This window comes from Notothenia rossii (genome assembly GCF_949606895.1).
Source record: "Notothenia rossii genome assembly, chromosome: 10".
NCBI lineage: Eukaryota > Metazoa > Chordata > Actinopteri > Perciformes > Nototheniidae > Notothenia > Notothenia rossii.
The window spans coordinates 42,905,803-42,928,158 of record NC_136908.1 but is presented as its reverse complement, the minus strand read 5'-3'; the positions used below and the strand labels follow the sequence as shown (position 1 = coordinate 42,928,158).

The window sequence follows — 22,356 nt, the reverse complement described above, 5'->3', positions numbered from 1 at the left end:
GAGTGAGGTGACACAGGCCGTGGCCGTTTCTCAATCGCGAGGAAACTGGCTTCCAAGCCAATATTTCAAGGATACTACGTCATCGAGTGCCGCCGAAGGACTGTTCCAATCTCCAGCATACTTGGAATTCCACCGAGGCCACTTCCTTGGTTTGGGGGTAATTTCGAGGCTGCACATGGGTAGACTTCGCGTCCTTCAAATCCCCACAATGCTTTGCGCACGGACCAATTTCAAAAACCCTTGTGGAGAATGGCTGAACTGACGCAGCGCAGTACATATTTAAATGTAAGTATGTAGTGGCGTAGAACATGTGTTGGTAAATATGTTACTTTGTTGCATTTGTTATCACCAAAAATGTGTTCCGTGAAAGTAAAGCAAGTTCATAATTAGATAGACATCGTGAGGTATTTATTTTCGGTACAGTTTATGTTGAAACCGTTAGAGAGAGTGGCACACTTAGCCTGTTCCACTCTTCTTTGTTTTCCGAAGCCGTGGCTTGGAAGTATACTTGCTTCGTTTCTGAAGGAAGTGACTTGGAAGTATGCGACTACCAAGCCAGTATCCTCGCGATCGCGGTTGTGCTTTTTACAGTACTACGGCTACCACAGATGACATTTTTCTATGGATTTTTTGTCAAAGCACTTAAGATATTCATTGCTATCGGGTGTTAAGAGCATTCCATGGAATATAACAACAAGTGTATCTCGAGCCGGTTTCTGAAATGTACCTACCCCACCTTTAATTAAAGTACCCATTTGAACCTTCTCAGAGACTCCGTTGGTCTCCTTATTTTAAGTCTCTCTCCTGGAAGCGAGAACAAGGAATATCCTAATACAATGCAACAGTTATATAAGACATAAAACAAAGGCAAGAAGAAACAGTGGAATAAAATTGTGCAGATTATGTTGCAGATCAATGTGCAAGTAATGCAGATGAAGTTAACTATTAGGCTACATGTCAGAAGAATAAATAATGACAATAAGCCAAATAATGCAGAGAATGTTGTAATCGACAAAGTAAATGCAAGAGTATATACATGTAAATTGAATAAGACATACAGAACAGAATGTAAAATTAAGTATTTTAAAGTTAAATACAATTAAATACTGTTTATTGTAGTGATAACTCATTTTGATACATATTGTGAGATGCCAACAGATGAATACTTTAGGTTATGGCCTTAATACAGATGTCAGATGTTTCTTTATTTTTTTAAATACAATCATTTGGTAAGGCACTATGATTTTGCAATGTCATTTCAGTTTCATTCTTATTTTCATTTCTTATTTTTATTAAATTTGGTAGGATTGAGTCCTTGACAAAACATTAACTATATGTTTTAATGCATTCTTATCAACATCTTTACTGTTAAGGCTAGGAGATCAAGATGAATATACGTATGTCCAACAAGTTTAATATGATAGGACAGATCCACCATGAAACAGAGGGAAATGCCCTGTGTCATATGATTCTGACTGATATGAAAACAGCACGGCATGTGGTCATATAACCCTTCAACGCCCTCCAGAGGAGGAGGGCGGCATTACATCATTCATTCATGCTGGCTGAAAATAGTTAAGTTTCGGTTTCCAATCATCAGAAATGATACCGAGCCTTCCTACTGCAGTGAACGCAGCAGCTGCTCAGAGCTGCAGTTGCTATCTGGTTGGTCTGGTTCAGCTGGGAGCAGGACAACAGGAACAATAATGGAGCTAGAGTTAGAAATATTAAAGTTTATCTGCGCTAATCAGGGATCAGTGAACACTGAGGAGCTGCTGTGTAACCTCGGCTCAGGCGACGCTACGGCTGACATCATCAGTAACCGAGAGAAATTCGCCTTCGTTTGTCCGTTCGGTCAGTCGAAGGTGGTGGCGCGGACCTGCCTGAGGCTGTGCCTCTTGAAGGACTGTCCGGGCGCGTGCACTGGGCTGCACCTGTGTAAAAAGTTCCTCCTTACCGGATCCTGTCAGTTCACCCGCACGAGGTAAACACAGTCGACCGGGTGTTTCATATGGCTGCTGGGCAGACACTTGGAGAGGCCTGCCCTGCAACCTCCACAGACATGTCTCAGTGTTTTTAATTGTTGATTTCCTAAATAATATTATTTCCCAGTGTTGTTAAAGCGATTCAAATAACAGAGAAACGACCACAGGGTTGTTCAGGGTTGTTCAGGGTTATTATTAATGTGATGTGTTCGCATAATGTAATTACCTGTTTTTAAAGGCCTGGAGGCACTTGGTGCGTTCAGGCACTCGCTTAACACGCGTTCACCCCCTTCTTCCCTTTATTCAAGAATAGTCAATTGATATCAAGTTAGAATACTGAAACTCAAGTCTTATCTGAGATTTCGTGAAAATAGCTTATAAGGTTAATAATATGTCTACAAGCTAAATATGGTGCGTAGCTAATTCCTTCTGCAGTTTAGTTTAGCTCAAGTTCTTTCAGGGGGGAATAAGCCAGCTAGCTAGATACCAAATCCATGTTCCAGCACTTCTAAAGATCAATAATTGCAGCTTATCTATACTTTAATAAAGTAACATTAAAGATCAAGTGTTTAGATATATTGGCATCCATAGGGAATGGGAAGTGCTGTGCATTCTGGGCAGGGGTTTAGCACAAAACTCCGGACCCTACTGTATACGTAAACTGTCTCTGTGGTCCCCCTTTCTCTCTTGATCCATGTCTCTCATGCATCTTATGAAATGTATTTACAAATGATTGAGCCAACAACTGTACACATTGATTTGAAGCGGTTATTAGGGTAGTCACTAATGAACTAAAGTAGAACTAAAGTATAAGTAGTAATAATAGAAGTAATAATAATCTGTGCACATGACATGTTGACCCTCTTTCCTCAACATACTGTAGCTTACAATTACTTTGCTATGGTTAAATTAGGTTTGCTTGGAGTATCATGCTTAAGGGAACATTATCCATGTTTATTCAAGTATTTCTCATTCCCATGGTATAAGACAAAACTAAACACCATCTTAGTTTTCTAACCACTACATTGAGAAAGTGCTTACTATACTGCATGATAAAAGACAACTCAACAAGACTTCACTAGTCATGTTTATTTGCATAAACTATAACACACAACAAATCAGAAAGCATATAGGCAAAAAAGCAATAATTAAAAGTTATGCTTTGGATAATATGATTGATCTTGAAGTTATTGAACAAATATGAAGAATGTCTTACTTCAAACTTGAATGTATGTTATGGAACTGATGCTGACAGTCATGATATTGAAGTTCATTCCCCAGTAAATGCCCAGTGACGGGTCTTCTTGTTAGCAAAATCATTAGCTGACAAGCTTCTTCTTTGAATTATCAGAGCAAGCGGCCCCTCAGGAAGTGTGCCAGTCACTTTACCCATCCTAGTGGTAGTTGTAGTGGGCTGCCAGTATGTAGGGCGCACAGGGAGCAGTGTAGGGAACAGTGCCTTGCTCAGGGACACCTCTTGCAGCACTTGTAACACTTGGTCTTTCGAGGACTTGAACCGGTGACCTTCCGGTTCCCAAGCCAAGTCCCTATGGACTGCGCCACCACCAACCATCTGTTTGCTGTTATTCATCATTGTGAAGACCAGTGGCGGATTTAGGATTGTAGGAGATCCAGGGCTTAGCGCAGGAATTGTTGGGGGGGGGGTTACCATTACTATTTTTTTTTTTTAAGTGAAACATCCGGGGCTTTTCAGAAAACATCCGGGGCTGGAGCCCAAGTAGCCACCCCCTAGCGCCGCCACTGGTGAAGACCAGGCAGACGTTTTCCTGTTGTTTTGTATTATAGCAGTTATCTGATGGAATCAATACATGGGCTGCACAGGTTGTCATGTCCGACTATCACAAGTAAAATTATAAAGAAAAATACCCCGGCAAAAATGGCTGTAGAAAAACAGGTGATATTTTGTCAGATGGTGGATATAAATTATATAATGTCAATTTAATGTGAACTCTGACCCTTCTGCACTAGTCAGACAATGCAACAATAATATGTCCTTTTGGTCTAATTAAATGCATTGTTGTTACATTTTTATTATTTTCCATAACAAATCTATATTTAATATATAAACAAATAATTTAACTGAGAGGTGTATTGTGTTTTTTGATGACAGGACTGGATGCAGATTCTCCCATTGCCTGGACTCTTTCCACAATGCAGCGAAGCTGACTGAGCATGGTCTGGAGAGCCTGAGCCGGAGTGAGCTGTGCACCCTGCTGCTGCAGAGCGATACCAGGCTCCTGCCTCAGGTACGTCCAGAGGTGGACTGGCCATCTGGAGTTCTGGCCAATCACAGAACAGCCGGCTGTCAGCGGGCCGCAAACGGCTCGCTGACGGCTGGCACGGCCCCATTTTGTTTTTTAAACGTCATCATTTGAGTTGCGCTGACAGGCGACAGAGGTCCAGAGCTGATTTTCAGTCCCAGTCCACCCCTGGGTACGTCTGACTTCATTCAGAAGATTCAGACGTTCCTCAGATCAGATTGTTTTTGATTCAGAATGTTTGTCCTGCCAGGTGTGGAAAAAAGGTTATTTGTAACACTGATCAACAGGTCCCAAGATGTAGTGCCAACATTGAAATTGTCCCTAACTTTAGTCTGTCTGCACCCTCGCAAAGGTTCATGAGTCGATTCATCCATTTAAAAATAATAATAATAAGTCAGTATACACTGCTTTATGTTTAGTATCAAGCAGAGGGAGTGTTCGCTAAAATAATTCACATTATAACCTATATTTGTGTCAGTCACAACATAAGCCCCTCGAGCAATAAGTCCACAGTCCCAGGAAGTGACAAAGTCCAGATAAAGGCTGTTATAACCCCCCCCCCCCCCCCCCCCACCCGGACCTCCCAAGCCCATCTTCCACCGCTGCATTAGGAAATGCAATAACCAGGGACAATCAGCATCGTGGAGGAATCCACGTCAACTGCCCACTGAGCTGAAAAAAGAAAATAACAAATTGTAAATTCTTCGTTATGAAAGGCCAAATCTGATTTGTATAAAAAATAACAGAATCAGGTTGAACCCCAACATCAAGCTAATTCTGGATCAGCTTTCTATAGACTTACGGCCCGTCCACACACAGGCATGAAAAAAATCTTTCAAAGCTTCGCCCATTCACTTGAATGGGGTGATGTAGAAGATTTGTAATCTTCGCCGAACTGCATTGTGGGGAGCAGAGCATGGCTTTGCGAGCATTGTGAGCATCAAAAGTTGAGCAATGTTCAACTTTTGATGCTCCCGAAGCTTTCGAAGCTGGCATCAGCCAATCAAATCCCGTTTATGCAAATCCCGCCAGTACAAGCGCTAGCCAATCAAACCGCGTGCAAGCTGGGAGAGCCAGACCGCAGTTCATTTCCTCATATTCCAAATGAGAAATTACGGTAGCAAATCACCCGGTTCTTTACGACCAGAACTATTTTACCGGGATACAAACCGGAGGAACCAGGCATGGAGGGAGGTGGCAGAGACAGTGGGTGAAACTGGTAGGTTTTCGCTTGTTTGGGGAGTTTATATCCCGTTTACTTCGTTTTAACATTGCTATTGCTTTGTATGTCGGGGGCGGGAGATTCATGTGATTGGTTGTTGGTCGCGTTGCTCGCAAAAAATCGCCAAGCTTCAGACACGCCCAGCATCAAGATTTTTCAATATTTTTTTCATGCCTGTGTGTGGACGGGCCGTTACATTTGATCTTTAATATTAAAATAATTAAATGTATTGTTATTGTTTTATAGCATTTGTCCTTGAATTTTCTACTTTGCATGTTTGTAACCATGTTTGTAATCATGCAACCTTTCCTCGTTACACCAGATATGTCATAATTACAACAATGGTGGTGGGCGGCTGGGCCTATGTCAAGAGGGCAATGATTGCAAAAGATTGCACATCTGCGAGAAGTACCTGAACAGCGTCTGCGGCTGCATAAAGAACCATGATTTTAGCGCTCCACAGCCACAAAAGAGCCTGTCTGACAGAGGCGTGCCGGACCAACTCTTTCCCTCGTTAATGACTGTCTATGCCAACCTGCTGGCTCTGAAGTACGCCGACAGACAGGGCGACCCTGATGCCAGCGGCGCCGATGGTCTGATTCCACCACAGAGAGAGAGGCAAAGAGGGAGAGGGAGAGCTGGTTTCCGGGGCAACCCAGGCAACCGAGGCAACATGGGCAACCGAGGCAACAGAGGAAACATGGGCAACCGGGGCAACAGGGGCTTCAGGGAGAACAGAGGCCACCGGGGCAACAGAGGAAATCAAGGCAACCAGCCAACCCGTTCCACTGATGAAGTCTTTGCTGACTTTGAAATCTTAGATCTGTACACCGAAGATGGCCTGAGCGAACATCGGAGACCTAGCTCCCTGTACGTCTCTGCTGCTGCCAACGACACCGATGCCAGCAGCGACGATGGAAAGAGCAGAAAGCCAAATCTGAATAAAACCTCAGCCGCTGTCCGAGGGAGAGGCGGCGACAGGGGCAACCATCAACCGCTGAACAGGAGCCGGGCTACTGCTGACCCTGAGTCAGTCAGCGACTACGCAAACAGTGAGGATGGAGCCAGAAGAAGACCGAGGCCTGTCAGAGGTAAACTACGCCCGCTTTCATTGAGTGTTTTTGAAAGAGCTGTGTGAAATGGAACGGCTTTATAACGCACCTCTGTCTGTTTCCTTTAGATAAAACTGAGATATGCATGTTCTTCATCAAAGGACACTGTAAACATGAGGGTGAGTAATCATTGATACATCATAGAGCATTATCTGAAACAGTAATAATTATACTGATTATCATGAAAATGTCAGAAATTGACTCGGTATCCTCAATTACCCACAAAACCACATTTTGTAACTATTACTTACATAGGCTATAATGTTAATCCTTGTTAATTAATGCAACTTATGCTAATTGTGCAAATTGCCCAACATATGCAGGTTAGCATTCAGCAGTTTCTATGTGCTGGAGACCCGTACTACACATTTCTAACACAAAACTCTGGGGTACTTAAGATTTCCAGATTCACAATAGGACACTGAGCTGAACTAGACTAACTCTGTAACATGACTAACTATTCTGACAGTGTTGTGTCAGCTATTTGAAATAAACATGAGCAAATCCTGCTGGAAATGCACTTGTTTTTTTCTTTTGTTGTACTAACAGAAATTGTGATTATATGTTTGTATTACTTTATATTGCACTGACTAAAGTAAGGCTATTATTTATATGTTCACTTTTAAACCTGCAATACTCATTGTTCCCAGAGATGTTAAAACCATCATTTTGAAAGAGTTTTGGTTTGACTGGTTTGAGCCTTTAGCTTTTAAGTTGTGGCGTCTTGTGTGAGGAAAATAAAAGAAGAAAATAACACAATGTGAGGAAGTACAGTTATGGTTACAGAACAATTACTCTATCTTGAAATATATTGTTACCATGATACGAAAAAATCAAAGAGTTAAACATTATTTTGGCCATATTGCCCAACCCTTGACCATGTCTTCTCAGACGAGCAATGTTATAAAGCCCACAACAAGATGCCTTACAGCTGGCAGGTGCTGCTGGATGATCAGTGGACTGTCCTGCCTAATAATGAGACCATTGAGAAGGACTACTGTGACCCAAAGAACACGTACAGGTACTCTCCACTGACATCAATGGTTTCTGTAGTTTTAGGAGATGTTATTCCGTGGTGTAAAATAAATGAAATCGTAGAAATTAAATGATTATTTTGCTGTTTCCAGTAGCAGCAACCCACTTGTAGACTTCGACACGATGACCCAAGGAGCGAACAAAGTACGCCGACTCTCCACCTCAAACTCTCTGGTGGATGTCAGCTTCCTCCACACCACCGAGTGGGTTTGGTACTGGGAGGATGAGCATGCATCCTGGACCATGTACGCTTCACGTGTGAGTAACTGGAGTCCTTTTTAGTTTGACATAGAGGTTATAATTCAGACATACGTTTCTGACAGGAATTTAAATACTGTGTGACATCAGAACACATTGCACCTGTCGATTGACGCGAAGTGATGAGCTTTACATTTCTTATTTCTGTTAAAGATCCTCTTATCAGTATGTTTACAGAAATTCTGCCTGTTTTGTTTTTCCATATGAGGAAAATATTCTGCAATAAGGATGTTCAGTCTCCAGCCAGCAACATTAGATAGCAGCCAATCGAGGTGTAAATGATGTGACCATTATAAGGCAGATCAAAGGTTAAAGTCATTACTCTGTCATAAGAACCCTGTGAACATAGGAACAGTTCCTCATAGATAACAGTGAGTTAGCAAACAGAGGAAATAGGAAGCCAATGGTTAACTGAAGATATGCATACTGACAACATGCCTCTGAAAGCTAAGCTAGTAAAGCTGATATGGGCAAAGAATTGCCACTTTACCTCTATTTCAGTGACATTTTTCAAGCGTACAACAACCCTTTCCAATACAAATATTAAAACAGCAACACAACATAATTCACATATTAAAAGCCAGTCTGAAGAGGTGTGTTTTGGTCAGTGTTTTGAAGGTGGGGGGGTCGGTGCAGTCTCTGATGTGTTGTGGAAGGGAGTTCCAGAGGGTGGGGGCAGCAATGGAGAAGGCTCTGTCCCCCCAGGTTTGGTGTTTGGTTCTTGTGGGGATAGAAAGGAGGTTGGCTTCTGATGAGCAAAGGCTGCGGGAAGGGGTGTGGTGGTGGATCAGGTCGGTGAGTTAGGGGGGGGCCTGGTTGTTGAGAACTTTGTGTGTTAGCAGAAGAATTTTGAAGTGTATTCGTTGACGGACAGGGAGCCAGTGCAGGTTTTGAAGGACGGGGTTGATGTGGTCTCTGGAGCGGGTTTGGGTGAGGAGACGGGCAGGACAGTTCTGGATATATTGCAGTTGATTTAGAATGTTGGATAATGAGCCATACAGGATGCTGTTGCAGTAGTCCAGTCTTGAAGTGATGAATGTGTGGATGAGGGTTTCAGCAGCCGGGAAGGAGAGTGAGGGGCGGAGGAGGGCAATGTTTTTTAGATGGAAGAAGGCGGTCCTGGTGATATGGTTTATATGTTTATTGAATTTGAGCTGGCTGTCAAAAATTACTCCAAGGTAGTGAATGTGAGGAGAGGGGGTTGGAGTGGCGTTGACGAGGGTGATGTTTGCATCCAGGGTTTGATTTCTGAGAGACAGTTGGTGAGTGTGGAGTGAGTTGTGGCAGTGATGGTTTTTGTGGAGATGTAGAGTTGAATGTCATCCGCGTAGCAGCGATACTGAAGGTTGTGGCGGCGGATGATTTTTACAAGGGGGAGCATATAGGATGAAGAGGAGGGGACCAAGCACCGAACCCTGGGGGACGCCTTGGGACAGAGGAGCAGTGGAGGAAGTGCAGTTATTGATATGGATGTACTTGTGTCTGTCGGTGAGGTAGCATTTCTGCCAGGAGAGTGCAGTGTCGGTGATGTTGAGTGATGATTCCAGGCGGGACAGCAGGATGGTGTCGAACGCTGCTGTGAGGTCAAGGAGGGTGAGGATGTTGAGGTTGCCGGAGGAGAGGAGGAGGTCGTTAGTGATTCTGAGGAGAGCTGTTTCTGTGCTATGTTTTGTGCGGAATCCTGATTGACAGGGTTCAAACAGGTTATTGAAGCTGAGGTGGGATTTTAGTTGGGAGGCTACAACACGTTAGAGTAGTTTTGGGGGCGATTCGAGATTGGCCGGAAGTTGGACATGATGTCAGGTGTGAGTTCAGGTATTTTCAGTATGGGTGTAACAGCAGCCAGTTTGAGTGAGGGGGGGACTGATCCAGAGCAGAGGGAGGAGTTAATGATTGTGGTTATGAGTTGAGAGATGGGAGGGAGGCATTCCCTGACAAATTGTATTGGTATGGGGTCCAGAGTGCAGCTGGAGTTCATTCCAGCCATGAGGGCGGACAGTTGCATTAGGTCACAGGGGAGAACCGGAATAGGGGCTGTGAGGGGAAGGGGGGGAGCCAGGAGGGGAGATGGGGAGGGCTGCTGAGGAGGTCAGGTTTCTATAAATGCTGTAGATTTTGGATTGAAAGAATGAGAGGAAAGAATTGCAATGCGCGGTTGTGAAGGATGGGGTGGCGTTGTCACCGGGTTTAAGGAGTGTGCTGATGGTGGAGAATAGAGCATTGGGTTTGCTGGAGACGAAGTGTATCAGTTGTGAGTAGTAGGTGGACCGGGCTGCTTTGATTGCGTTATTGTTCTGATGTAGGTAGTCGGTGCAGGTATGGAGATGAACTGTTAGAGTGGTTTTCTTGTGAAGGCGTTCCAGTTGGCGTTTTTCTGATTTCATTTGGCGGAGTTCGGGGATGTAGAAGGGAGCTGAATGTGTGAAAGAGACAGTTTTGGTTTTTTGGGGGGCCAGTTTATTAACACTAGAACCGCCAACGGGTAAATTTTACCCGCAGCTGTTTTTTTATTGTATGTAACTTTTTTTCCATAACATATTAAAGTCTCCCAGTCCGTGACTTTTCCTGAAAGTGTGTGATATAGCCCCCTCTGTTGTTAAAAATTGTCAATAGGAAGTCAGATTGAAAAAATCGCCAACTAAATTGCCATTTATACCCATATCCGCCAGCGGGTAATATTTACCTCATAGAAAATGCAGCGTAAACATGACGTGTTGCTGAGGGGGACAGGGATTTGAGGTTTCGGAAGGTTACATTTATAACTTGTTATTAGCCTTCTTAATATTGTACTTCCAACTCACGGTCTCTTCATGTGTTAAACCTTCTTTGTCCTGTTTTTGGTTTATAGAAGACGTTCCTTTTTTCTCTTGAATAGCTTAGCTTGAGATGCTACCCTTTACATTAATTCAATTGTAATCTCTTGTTTTATGGCTCCACATGCAGCATCTCTGAGGAAAGAGGTTAGCATAGCATAGATTGTATCAAAATGCTGCAATTAACTTTCATGAACTCAAAACCAGCCGACTTGAATCCCTCCGATTGAGACCATAATCTCATGTTTGCAATGTTTACAGAGTGGTAATGAATCCAGTCAGAATTAAGGTCTGATATAATAGACTTATTTTTGTTAGGGTTAGGGTTAGGGAGCAATGGAGGCGCTGGCTGTTAGAATGAAAGCAGATTTCAACATTTGCTTCACTTTTTACACCCTGAGGTTGGCCCTTGCTTGTAATACATCAAAGGTCTCTACTTCTCATGCTAAGCTAAGCTAACTGGCTGCTGGTACTAGCTTTATAGTTGGCAAGCAACCATGAGATTGGTGTCATTTCATTCTTATAGAAAATGAAAACAAGTGATGTTCCCACACTGTTCTTTATAAAGACCCCTATCTCCCTCCCCCCATTGCACCTCATAATGTAATTTGACTGACATTAACGTTGACAGTATATATTTGATCAATTGTTGTTGGCGATTAGGCAGTAGTCTCTTTGCGTACCATACCATCTGGCTCCTGATTGGTCACCTACCCCTTCAGCAGAGTTGTGAGGAATGGACTGTTCTGTGTTTCAGTCTGGTGGGCACAGCGCAGCAGACACTGGCAGCGCTGAGCTGGAGCAGAAGTTTCTGGACAACGCCAAAGATGTGGTGGAGTTCAGCGCTGGCTCACAGGCATACTCCCTCAGTTTCCAGGGTAAACAAATATTGCGCAATGGAGTTTTTGGAATTTTCAAACATTAAAGCAGTACAATAATCGTTTCACTGTTCCTCAGACTTGATCCAAACAAACAAGCAGTACGGTACAAAGAGAGTTGTGAGAAGACGGCCCCGGTTCGTCTCTGCAGCTGATGTTAGGGCAAAGAACACAAGGTGCGATATCCAAACTAAATATGTTGGACCAACTTATGGAACATTGTTATTCAAACCACCATAAGATGAAACTAACCCTTATTATTTTTTGCTTTATAACAACAGAAGGCCTCTCGCTCAATCAGGCACTTTACCGGATCACTGGGACAAGACACAGATTTCTCAAACAGGATACAAGGTATTCATAATGTTCAGCAACATCAATCATATTGGACTATATAAAATAATATGAAAAGTTCTCCTTGTAGGTCACAGGTCTTTGAAGGGTCAGGATCTGAGATGCAAGCACACAAAAACACCAACAAGTTTATTTCTAGTTACTTACACATGTATATCTAATACTACAGGTACTACAGGCAATTGTTTGGCCATAAAGAATACTTTCATACTCATAGATCCCCAGGTTACACCTTGTTTAATTCGAATCACAATAGAAATAGCAAGCTTCCGAGACAGCAACAAAACAGGAATCAGAAAAAGCCAGTCTGGTTACTCAGATGAAATCGTATTTTGGTAAGTTTCATGCTGCATGCCCAAGGGATGCGTCCTGGCCAATCACTTATTATTTCACAGTTCTGTATGATAAAGCCTTTATAGACCCCCATTTTGTTTACCTTGCTTTGTGGCTGTCATTTCTTTGGTGTACTATCACCTTTTACAAAGACCAAAATAAAATGGATTGGGATTACTTCCATAATCAAGCAGCTCCCCGCCCCCTGCAGATCCACAGGTCCCTTCCAACCAGCCTCCTCTGCTGACATGAACCACACCTGAGACAGCTCCCTCTGCTGGATAAACGGCTTCCTGTTAGTGTTGGAATTAAAGAGGCCATATAATGCTCATGTTCAGGGGCCGTATTCACAAAGCATTTTATCTTACCGCTAGGAGTGCTCCTAACTCGCGCTAAAACATTTTACGTAGGAGTTTTTTCTTAAAAGTTATTCACAAAGCCGCTGAGACCTACTCATACTAAGGATAAATCACTAAGAGTGAACTAAGAGTGACGCGCCGTTGCTATGGATTACGTCGATTCTCGTGCATGAGTTTAGAAGCGGTCAGTACGGTGATTGGTTGTTCAGAGCAGGCGTTCTCAGTGAAACTCATCCGCAACATCCCACAAACGAGCCCACTAAAACAAGGAAATAGCCTAGGCTAGAAATGTATTCCTATCAAATAGTTATGGACAGTGCAGTTAGCAGAATACACGCATGATGACAAGTTTGTGCAGACCACGATAATGACGTTGTATATGCACGTTAAAGAGAGAGAGCAAACAATAAAAATACGTAAATTGCATTAAATCAAGGAGGCAATTAAAAGCACCCTGCAAACTTTTATCTAATGAGCATATTTCCAGCACTTAAACACTTTCAATAACAGCCCATACCGCAGTTAAAGCCCCCCTATCATGATGAATGAAAACAATCTCAATCAATCAATCAATCAATGTTTATTTATATAGCCCAATATCACAAATGTTACATTTGTCTCAGTGGACTTCACAGTTTGTACAGAATATCAGTATGACAATACGACACCCTCTGTCCTTAGACCCTCACATCGTACAAGGAAAAACTTCCAGAGAAAACCCAAAGTTTAAAGGGAAAAATGGGAGAAACCTCAGGGAGAGCAACAGAGGAGGGATCCCTCTCCCAGGACGGACAGACGTGCAATAGATGCCGTGTATAAATGGAAAAGATAATACATTTGCAACATAGGTAGTCCAAATGTTTGGAAATGCATGTGTGTATAATAAGAAGATGAATCCACGAGGATATCCATCCAGGACTTATGATCCAGGACCACAGCCACGACTCAAGATCCAGGACTCGCAATCCATGACACAGGACCGCAGGATCATCCATGACTCCGGATCCCGGCGTATATAGACACCAAAAAGAAAGAAATTTGGGGAAGCTGGGTTAATCGGAACATGAGAGTACACAGGTATAGAGAGAGAGAAGGAAGAAGTAAGATGTCCCCCGACAAACTAAGCCTATATCAGCAAAACTAGGGGCTGAATCTAATCAGGCCTAACTATAAGCTTTATCAAAAAGGAAGGTCTTAAGCGCACTCTTAAAAAAAAATCTGCGTGTTGATGGAATGTACTTTCTTTCTATTGACGAACAAGTCCAAATCTTTTGAGGGCGCAATTATTTTTATGTGCGTCCCGTCAATAGCACCGACCACACCGGGCATACCTGCATTGCCATGAAGTTGGCTTTGATCCTGTGTAGTTGTTGATTGTCCAAAGGAAACCGGATAAACTGTTGGATGATATGTGGTCTAGAGAGCGCGTTGATGGTTTGGTTTATGGCACAGCTGACTGATGGTTGCGATATTCCTAAATCGTCGGCATTGCAAAGTTGCATTTTCCCTGTTGCTAAATATCGTAGTGTTGCCAAACATTTTATTTCCGGACTAATCGGGTTATTCCTGTTAGTCGGGGATGTTATTGCATCCTGCACTAATTCCACAACAAGTTTGATACCTTCACGATTTTGCCTATATCTCTTGATCAATTCACAGTCTTCCATTGTCTCCAAAACATTTCGTCTCGCAGCCATTTTCAGATTCTTTGTGAATAGCTCTTACTGAGTTAGGAGTCCTCTCGAGGACTTTTAAGCTCTCCTAAACTTAGGTGCTACTTTTAGGCCTAAAATACTTTGTGAATTGCTCTTAGTGAATAAAATTAGGAGTCCTAAATTTAAGACTGACACGCCCATTATGTTTAGGAGTTTCTCCTAAATTCGCCAGTTAGGAGCTACTTTTAGCCCTAAGATCCTTTGTGAATACGGCCCCTGGTGTATATCAGTATGTAGTAGAGATGTTAAGATTCACCGATTCGCATCGGTGCACCGGCATAAACGTTCAAGATGCGAGTGCACCGGTTGAAAGAGTGCACATCGGCTACAGTTTGGGTTGAACTCGCGATGCATCGATTGCGTAGCGTCTTTGCATCGGTAAAAAACCGATTCATTCATATAAAATCCCCTTATCTTGTCAACGTTCAGCAGAGACGATCTTTGATATTTGCTTCGCCACTACGGAGAACGAGAGTCTCAGTTATCAACACACACGGAAGTTGAGGAGAAAGAGAAACACAGCACTGCGAAAAATACCTACAAATCAAACGTTTGGCAACACTTCGGATTGTTCAAGAAAGACGGTGTAATAGTCATTTATGCTATATAGTTGACCGCAGGTCATGGAGAGTAATAAGGTATCCGTAGACCTTTGTATGAGGTATCTTTATTACTTAACAGGTCTACAGCCATGATACATAGATCCGTCCTAGATGCGGACTTGCATACACACAGTATCACTCCGCAGCCGCACCCCATCAGTAACGTCCTGATGGTATATGTGCGCGGCACTATTACTACAGACGGTCAACTTGAAAAATCACTCGCAAATTGTTAACGATGCCGAGCCGCTTTAAAGTACACAAGTAGTACGAGGAACTTAGCGACGCACATAAAGAGGCGACATGGGGTCTGCGGCTGAAAAGAGAAACCTGAAAGTGAGACATATGAGTTAAATCACTCAGTGAGGTGTTCTGTCAGAGAGAGGTGTTTAGCTTACAGCAGCCTGTGACGGCCAATAATAATTTAAATGTCTTCCTTACTGTAAGCAGTTATGAAATACCTGTTTGTGAAAGGTTATTTGTTTTCTTTATTGTTCAGATAGAAACCAATGCTTTCTGCTCACTGGTGTGTTAGCCTCTGAGTGTTAAGCACATCAGGCTGGCAGCTGTATGGGCATTGCTCTATGGTAGCTGTTATTTGCACATTGTTAATCATGACTAATGCATCCTTACATTGTTTAACTGTGAGGTGTTATACAATTGTACTCTGGAGAGCTTTTAAAGGTAAAAAAATAAACGGCATGATGGGATGTGCAGTACCAAATATGTAAAGCACTTTTTTGTTAATGTATGATTTGCTGCATATAAGGAATAAAACAAAAATCCTCTGTCGTACCATATTGAAGTATCATTATTTTTGCATCGTGTTGAATCGCATCGTATCGCCCCGAATCGCATAATGTTGAATCAAATCGTATCGAACTGTATCGCAACAGGGGTGAATCGTATCGTATCGCATCGCCTGGTGTTTCAAAGGTATCGTTAATGTATCGTATCGTGGTAACGTATCGAGGTGCGCATCGCATCGGCCTCAGTGATGGAGATGCACATCCCTAGTATGTAGTGTCTCTACTTTAAATAGTCCTCTCCTGCTGATATTCAGGTGTATATCAGTATGTAGTGTCTCTACTTTAAAGAGTTCTCCCCTGCTGATGTTCAGGTGTATATCAGTATGTATTGTCTCTACTTTAAAGAGTCCTCTCCTGCTGATGTACAGGTGTATATCAGTATTTAGTGTCTCTACATGTCTCCATGCTTTAATGTTCAAAAAGCTCTTTATTGTTCTCATACAGCCTGTGCTGCAGCACCTCTTTTCACCCTCTGTCTGAAACCAGAGCCCAGTCTGCGCTGATTGGTTAGTTGGCCGGTTCTGTTGTGATTGGTCAACCGCTTAGAGATGTCCCGCCCCTTAGCCTACCACATACAATAAGTTCATCCAAATGTCCCTCCTCGACTCCTCTCTCGTCTCTCCTTGGTGACTCGACCCGGAAATCGATCGGGACACGCTGTGTTGAAGGACGTCCCAATCGCTTAAATGCACACGGAGGAGTCGAGGAGAGAGGAGGGAGGAGGCTTCCAGAGGAGACGAGAGGGAGGATAAATGAGTGTAGACAACGCGGAAGTGTTTTCACTACTCGCGCATCAAAGCTCCGCCCCCAGCTGCACAGCCTCTGCTCACTGCAGCTGTTCTGACTGTTTAAGGAGGATCAGTCATTAAATGTTTAAAGTGCTTCAATAAGAGTAAAATATATAAATCTCTTAAACGAATGAGGAGATCATACTCTATAAAAACATTAAAGGGTGTGAAGTATATATTTACAAGTTCAATAATAATGTTTTGATTATAAAATAATAACTAAGGCAGGTGTGGATAAAAACCAACGGAACGTCAAACATTAAGGATATATACAAATATGGGTAGCATACCTAACTAATCCTATTAATGATTTGTGTCTCTCTTCTGTAGGAGAAATTAAATAACACCATCCAATACGAAAGTTAATCTGAAACGAGCTCTAATACCATCATTATCCCTGCTCCTTTTCGCTGAATGGTGTGTTTACAGAGAAATGTTTTGTTAACAATTATTATACATTAAGTTTTGCATACCGTGAGCGGAACAAATACAAATGAAATGAATCCATCAATTATTATTATAGTTATGATTGCTTTTATAACTTTAAATGACATTTTATACCTGGAAAAACAAATACAGGACCGAAAATAATACATAGAAAACTATAATAAAAGAGATGGATAGAAGAGATGGACGAAATCATTTCAATGTGAAACTAAATCCCAGGTTTGAAGAGATTGATGTGGAGTGAAGTGCAGTAACAGGTGATAAAACTGCGCGCACCAGAAGTAAAGGGCGTTGTTTATGATGACGCTGGAGTGAACGAGGACATCCCAACTCATACCTGAGGACTCCTCTGTCCTTGTGTCTCTCGCTCGCGTCTTATGGGGGCGGAGCTAAGACGCGAGGAAGGGACACAACGAGTGAGGGAAAGGAGGAGGCGAAATAATCAATTGGGATGAACCTAATGTGTTGGAGCGCTACACACTACACGAAAAAGAAAACCCCAAAAAGCATGATAGATCTGATATACACGGGTAGTAACAAAACATTTCACGGTAAAATACTGAAACGTGCAAGCAAAGGTAGGACCCTCATTTTGGATGTTATCAATGAGAAGACCCATAAAAATGACGAGGCAAGAAAGAGAACAAAAAGGGTTGAGACACTGATAGGCTGAGCTATTTATTAGGATCTGGAGTAAATTTGACATTTACATTTTTGTATTGCCCATCAAGATAGCTCCTACAATACTGGTCTATGCACATTTTTGCCATAGGTAATAATCATTTATTTCCCTTTGTGTTTACAGACAGTCTCCCTCCATCGCACCTCAGGCGAATATGTGGAGATTGAAACCCTCTTCTGTAACACCATGAGAGGCTTTGACATCGTGGAAATAGAAAGGATTCAGAACAAAGCTCTTTGGGAAGCCTTTCAGTTGTACGTATATGATTTGAGAAGATTTGTGTTTGGCATCTGAACTTATTATCCAGCTGTGATTGTGTGTGTGATATCTGGGTTTATCATTGTATGTGCTCTCTGGTTATTAAAGCCAGGCATTATAAAGAAATAAAGACAGATGTGAGCGTTCAAGCTCACGATAGGGATACAAACTACGGATGAAAAAGGTCAGTTTGGAAAACAAGCAACGTTTATTTCAAACTGAGGGCGTCAACACAAAAGGGGTTCACATGAACACCGGTCTGCTCCTCTATTTCCGGACGTGGCTTGGAGAGTGACGGTCCTCCTCTCAGGACCCAGTCTACTGCAAGAGCCCAGAACCAGGTTACCAGCATGCTTTTTACTGAGAGCCTAATTACCTGATTCTGATCAGCAGTCTGGTCTCCGGCTGAGCCACTCCCATCACTCCAGCAGCAGGCGCTCCAACCTCACCCCGCTGTCACAACAGATTTTCTGGTTGCAGTCGAATAGTCCAAAAATCAGCTCCTAACGTCTATCCCTTAGTGGATAAGAGAATTCAGAAGGACTTAGGAGAAGAGACTGCGGTGCTTTAGAGAATCCGACTGCACTTTCACTATCCGACGTGTTTATGATGCGCCAGCGGACGTCATAAATGTGCGTCTGCTGCTGTGGGGAAACTATGGAAACTACAGTTTTCTATACAGCGGACTACAACACGGATGTATAATAAGAACGAGGAATTACTGTAAACTCATCTCGAGACTCTGCACCGTGCTCTGATGCTGTTGCTTTATGCGTTATGAACGTGGACAACAGAGAAACATATTCTTCATGACCATAGTTGGAATTGAAATAAAAAAGGAAAGTGAAACTTATGCTCATCACCCTCTCCCTCCGGTCCACATTAATACAAATTATCTCAATAGGTATGATTGTATGAACTATGAAAAGATCTTAAAATCAATACAAATGTATTTATTATAAACGTTATTCCTTAACACCTATCACTGTGTATATCACCATTCAAACATCTTTTAAAAGTTGAACAAACCCCACACAGCTCAGTAAAGACTGTGAAAGGTTGACTTTATTTGATCATTTCAGTAAAAACTAACGTTCATATTTCTCTTTTTGATTATAATACTGATGAACGTTCAAAACAAAGCACTTTGACAAGTTACCACATACGTTTTAAAAAGCTTAATAAGCACCGTAGATTTCATGATATCATTTCTCGGTCATAATCGGTTGTTTCCGTGAACGGCCGACTGTTGAGTGATGGCAAATGCTGCGGCTGCAAGGCATTGTGGGGCAGCATTTTCTCCTCTCCTTTCGGTGAGGGAGGTCCAGTGGTTCCTAAGCTAAAGGAGGTTATAAAGGAAGTTTGAAACCTCCTTTCCTTTCATCTAGAGAATTGGAACGGCACTTATCAAGGCTGCCACTGAGGGACTTCCGGGTCATTTCACTCCGTTAGGAAGGTTCCTAAGCTAAATGGACTATTCCACCGCAACCTCTGTGTGTAGTGGTACAAAGAGTAACGACCTGTGTCCACATATAGCACATTCTTTCCACACCCCCAACGTTACTCAGTCTCGCTTTTTACGTTAGCATGCATTCCTCAATGTATCAACTAGATTTAAATTCAAAGTCTAACTTGTTTGTTTTTTGAATAAAGGAAGAACAAACAGATGAAGGACAACAACAACGGGCACAATGTGACAGAAAAGAAGCTTTTTCATGGCACTAAATCTGAATATGTTGCCGTCATCTGTCACAAAAACTTTGACTGGAGAGTGTGTGGAGTTAATGGAACTGCTTTTGGCCAAGGTGAGATGAAGAAGTAATCATTCCTGACTAACGTGCAGTTGTATTAAATAAAAAAGTGTTTGCTCTTAAGAGGATGGGAGTGTAACTTACAGTAGGTTATCCTAAAATCCTACCATCACAGTGAACATGCCGACACATTTAAAGGCACAGACTATTTTTTACCCCATATCCCTTGTTATAGCTGTCCATTAGTTTTATTAAAGAGTGTTTGTTTTTGTCATTGGTTTGGTAGTACATTTGATATAATTATATAGACAAACAGGGATACGCAAGAGGATTAGGGTCACGCGCGAATAACATTTTCTTTTTAATTCTGAGAAAAAGTTAATAAACATACTAACATTTTGATTCTCTTCTCTGTCCAATCGTAGGCAGTTACTTTGCCCGGGACGCAAAATACTCCCACAGCTACACCGAGGACTCTCATGTGAAATCCATGTTCGTGTCGCGGGTGCTGGTGGGGGACTACACCAGAGGGAGCTCCAGCTACCGCAAACCTCCTTCCAAAGACAGGGGGGTCATCAACCTGTACGACAGCTGCGTCGACGATGAAATCAAGCCTTCAATCTTTGTTGTGTTCGATTCAAACCAGATCTATCCCGAGTACCTGCTGCAGTACAAGAGCACGCACCCACTGGTCTCTTTAGTTGCTGCTTCTGCACCAGCACCGAAACCAGTACCAGCGCCAACACCAGTACCAGCACCGACACCAGTACCAGCACCGAAACCAGTACCAGCACCAACACCAGTACCAGCACCGACACTAGTACCAGCACGAAGACCAGCCCCCAAACCCAGTGTCACAGATTATCAATTTAGCACATCAACATACCAAATGCATACATCACCATACCAACCAAGTACATCATCATACCGACCCAGTACACCGTCATACCAACCCAGTACACCGTCATACCGACCCAGTACACCATCATACCGACCCAGTACACCGTCATACCAACCGAGCACCTCCACAAACTACCCCTCAGTTAACAGAACACCCAGATTTAGTCCATCTCCCCCACCCACCCCGACCCCAAAGAAGTCGTCTGATTCCTGCGTCATTTCTTAAGGACAGGGATGAAGTGAGGGCATGATGATAATATGGAGCTTAGTGTGTGCAGAGGGCTGTGATTCATTTGGGGAATGGATTAAATATAGTAATGACAGCCGAACAGCACCCTTCAGATGGGGATAATTTTTTTGTAATCCTCTGGAGCAGAGAGAGGAGCTGTGGATTATTGTTATTGATTAATGCATCAGTGTTTCTTAGGGTCAAAAACACTAAACTCACAACTTAAAATGAAAGCATTTAGTTTATTTAATAAAAGAGCACATGTTCAATGTGAAAAGTGACAGTAGATATAGATTAGTTGCAATTTGGTGCAATATATATATATATATATATATTTATATATATATATATATATATTACAAATAAATACATTATTAAAAAAGAAAGAAATTCTAATTTCTTTGTTTAATACCTTGCATTTCAGGAGGGCTCCATTGGCGGGGCTCCGTTGGTGGGGCTCCGTCCAAGACAATGGTATGGGAAACACTTAGGTGTTTGTTCATCGATTTTGTAACAATAAATCAATATAGAAGGAGGGCAGCGGCAAGATGACGTAATTGCAGAGCAAATCAATCGTCAAATGAAAAAAAACTTCTCTGCAAGATTTTAACACAGCCTTTTTGATTTTCCTGTTATTATTCCCCACCATTTTTTCTGTGTTTAAAACAAGCTTATGATTTGCATCTTACAGTTAATCATGTTTTATTCATTAAGTCTGTTTCCATTGCACTTATTTAGGTAGGATCAACATTAACGTATGTGAAATTAAATCAGAAAACGTTATACATCACAATAGCCTTTTCTCTCGTTGACTGTTATAATGAACAATATATCATACTGTATGTAGTCATCATTACAGCAGGGGGTCTGCTGCACGGCCCCCAGCCAGTAGAGGGCCACACCATCTTTATTGGCATTCAAAAATAATCCATCAAATGTAAAGCTTCTTACACTAAGTGCAAATTAGATAATTTGTGATATTGGGCTATATAAATAAACATTGATTGATTGATTGATAATTATATTATTATGATGTGTATCTACTTGTAGGTTTTGTGTGTAATTTGTCTTACTTCACATTTGCACTGCTTTTACTTTTCAAAAACCCTGCTGTTTGCAAACATAGCTGATTTTGTGAGTTTAATCAATTAAAAAACACGTCACGTGTGTGGGGATGTGTGTGTTCCTTGGAGCTGCAGTCTCATAAGTGAATGGAGGCTCTTATTGAAATGAGGCAGCGCAGAAAAAATTATCAATACAGCTGCTGGTGCTTCCTGACACACACACACACACACACACACACACACACACACACACACACACACACACACACACACACACACACACACACACACACACACACACACACACACACACACACACACACACACACACACACACACACACACACACACACACACACACACACACACACACACACACACACACACACACACACACACACACACACACACACACACACACACACACACACACACACACACACCTGCAGCTGATCAACAGGTGCTAATCACCCGGGTCTA

The 22,356-nt window shown here is 42.4% G+C and overlaps 1 protein-coding gene across 1 annotated transcript; it reads left to right on the top strand.

Moving 5' to 3' along the window:
- The first annotated feature begins 1,617 nt into the window (after positions 1-1,617).
- On the top strand, positions 1,618-21,979 carry LOC307022372 (protein mono-ADP-ribosyltransferase PARP12). The gene is made up of 12 exons (XM_079655165.1): positions 1,618-1,984; positions 4,117-4,252; positions 5,812-6,580; positions 6,670-6,720; positions 7,493-7,622; positions 7,729-7,894; positions 11,465-11,585; positions 11,665-11,761; positions 11,867-11,939; positions 17,798-17,928; positions 19,586-19,737; positions 20,109-21,979. The coding sequence occupies exons 1-12, from the start codon at positions 1,707-1,709 to the stop codon at positions 20,807-20,809; spliced, it is 2,805 nt and encodes a 934-aa protein (XP_079511291.1). The 5' UTR covers positions 1,618-1,706; the 3' UTR covers positions 20,810-21,979.
- Positions 21,980-22,356: the final 377 nt, after the last annotated feature.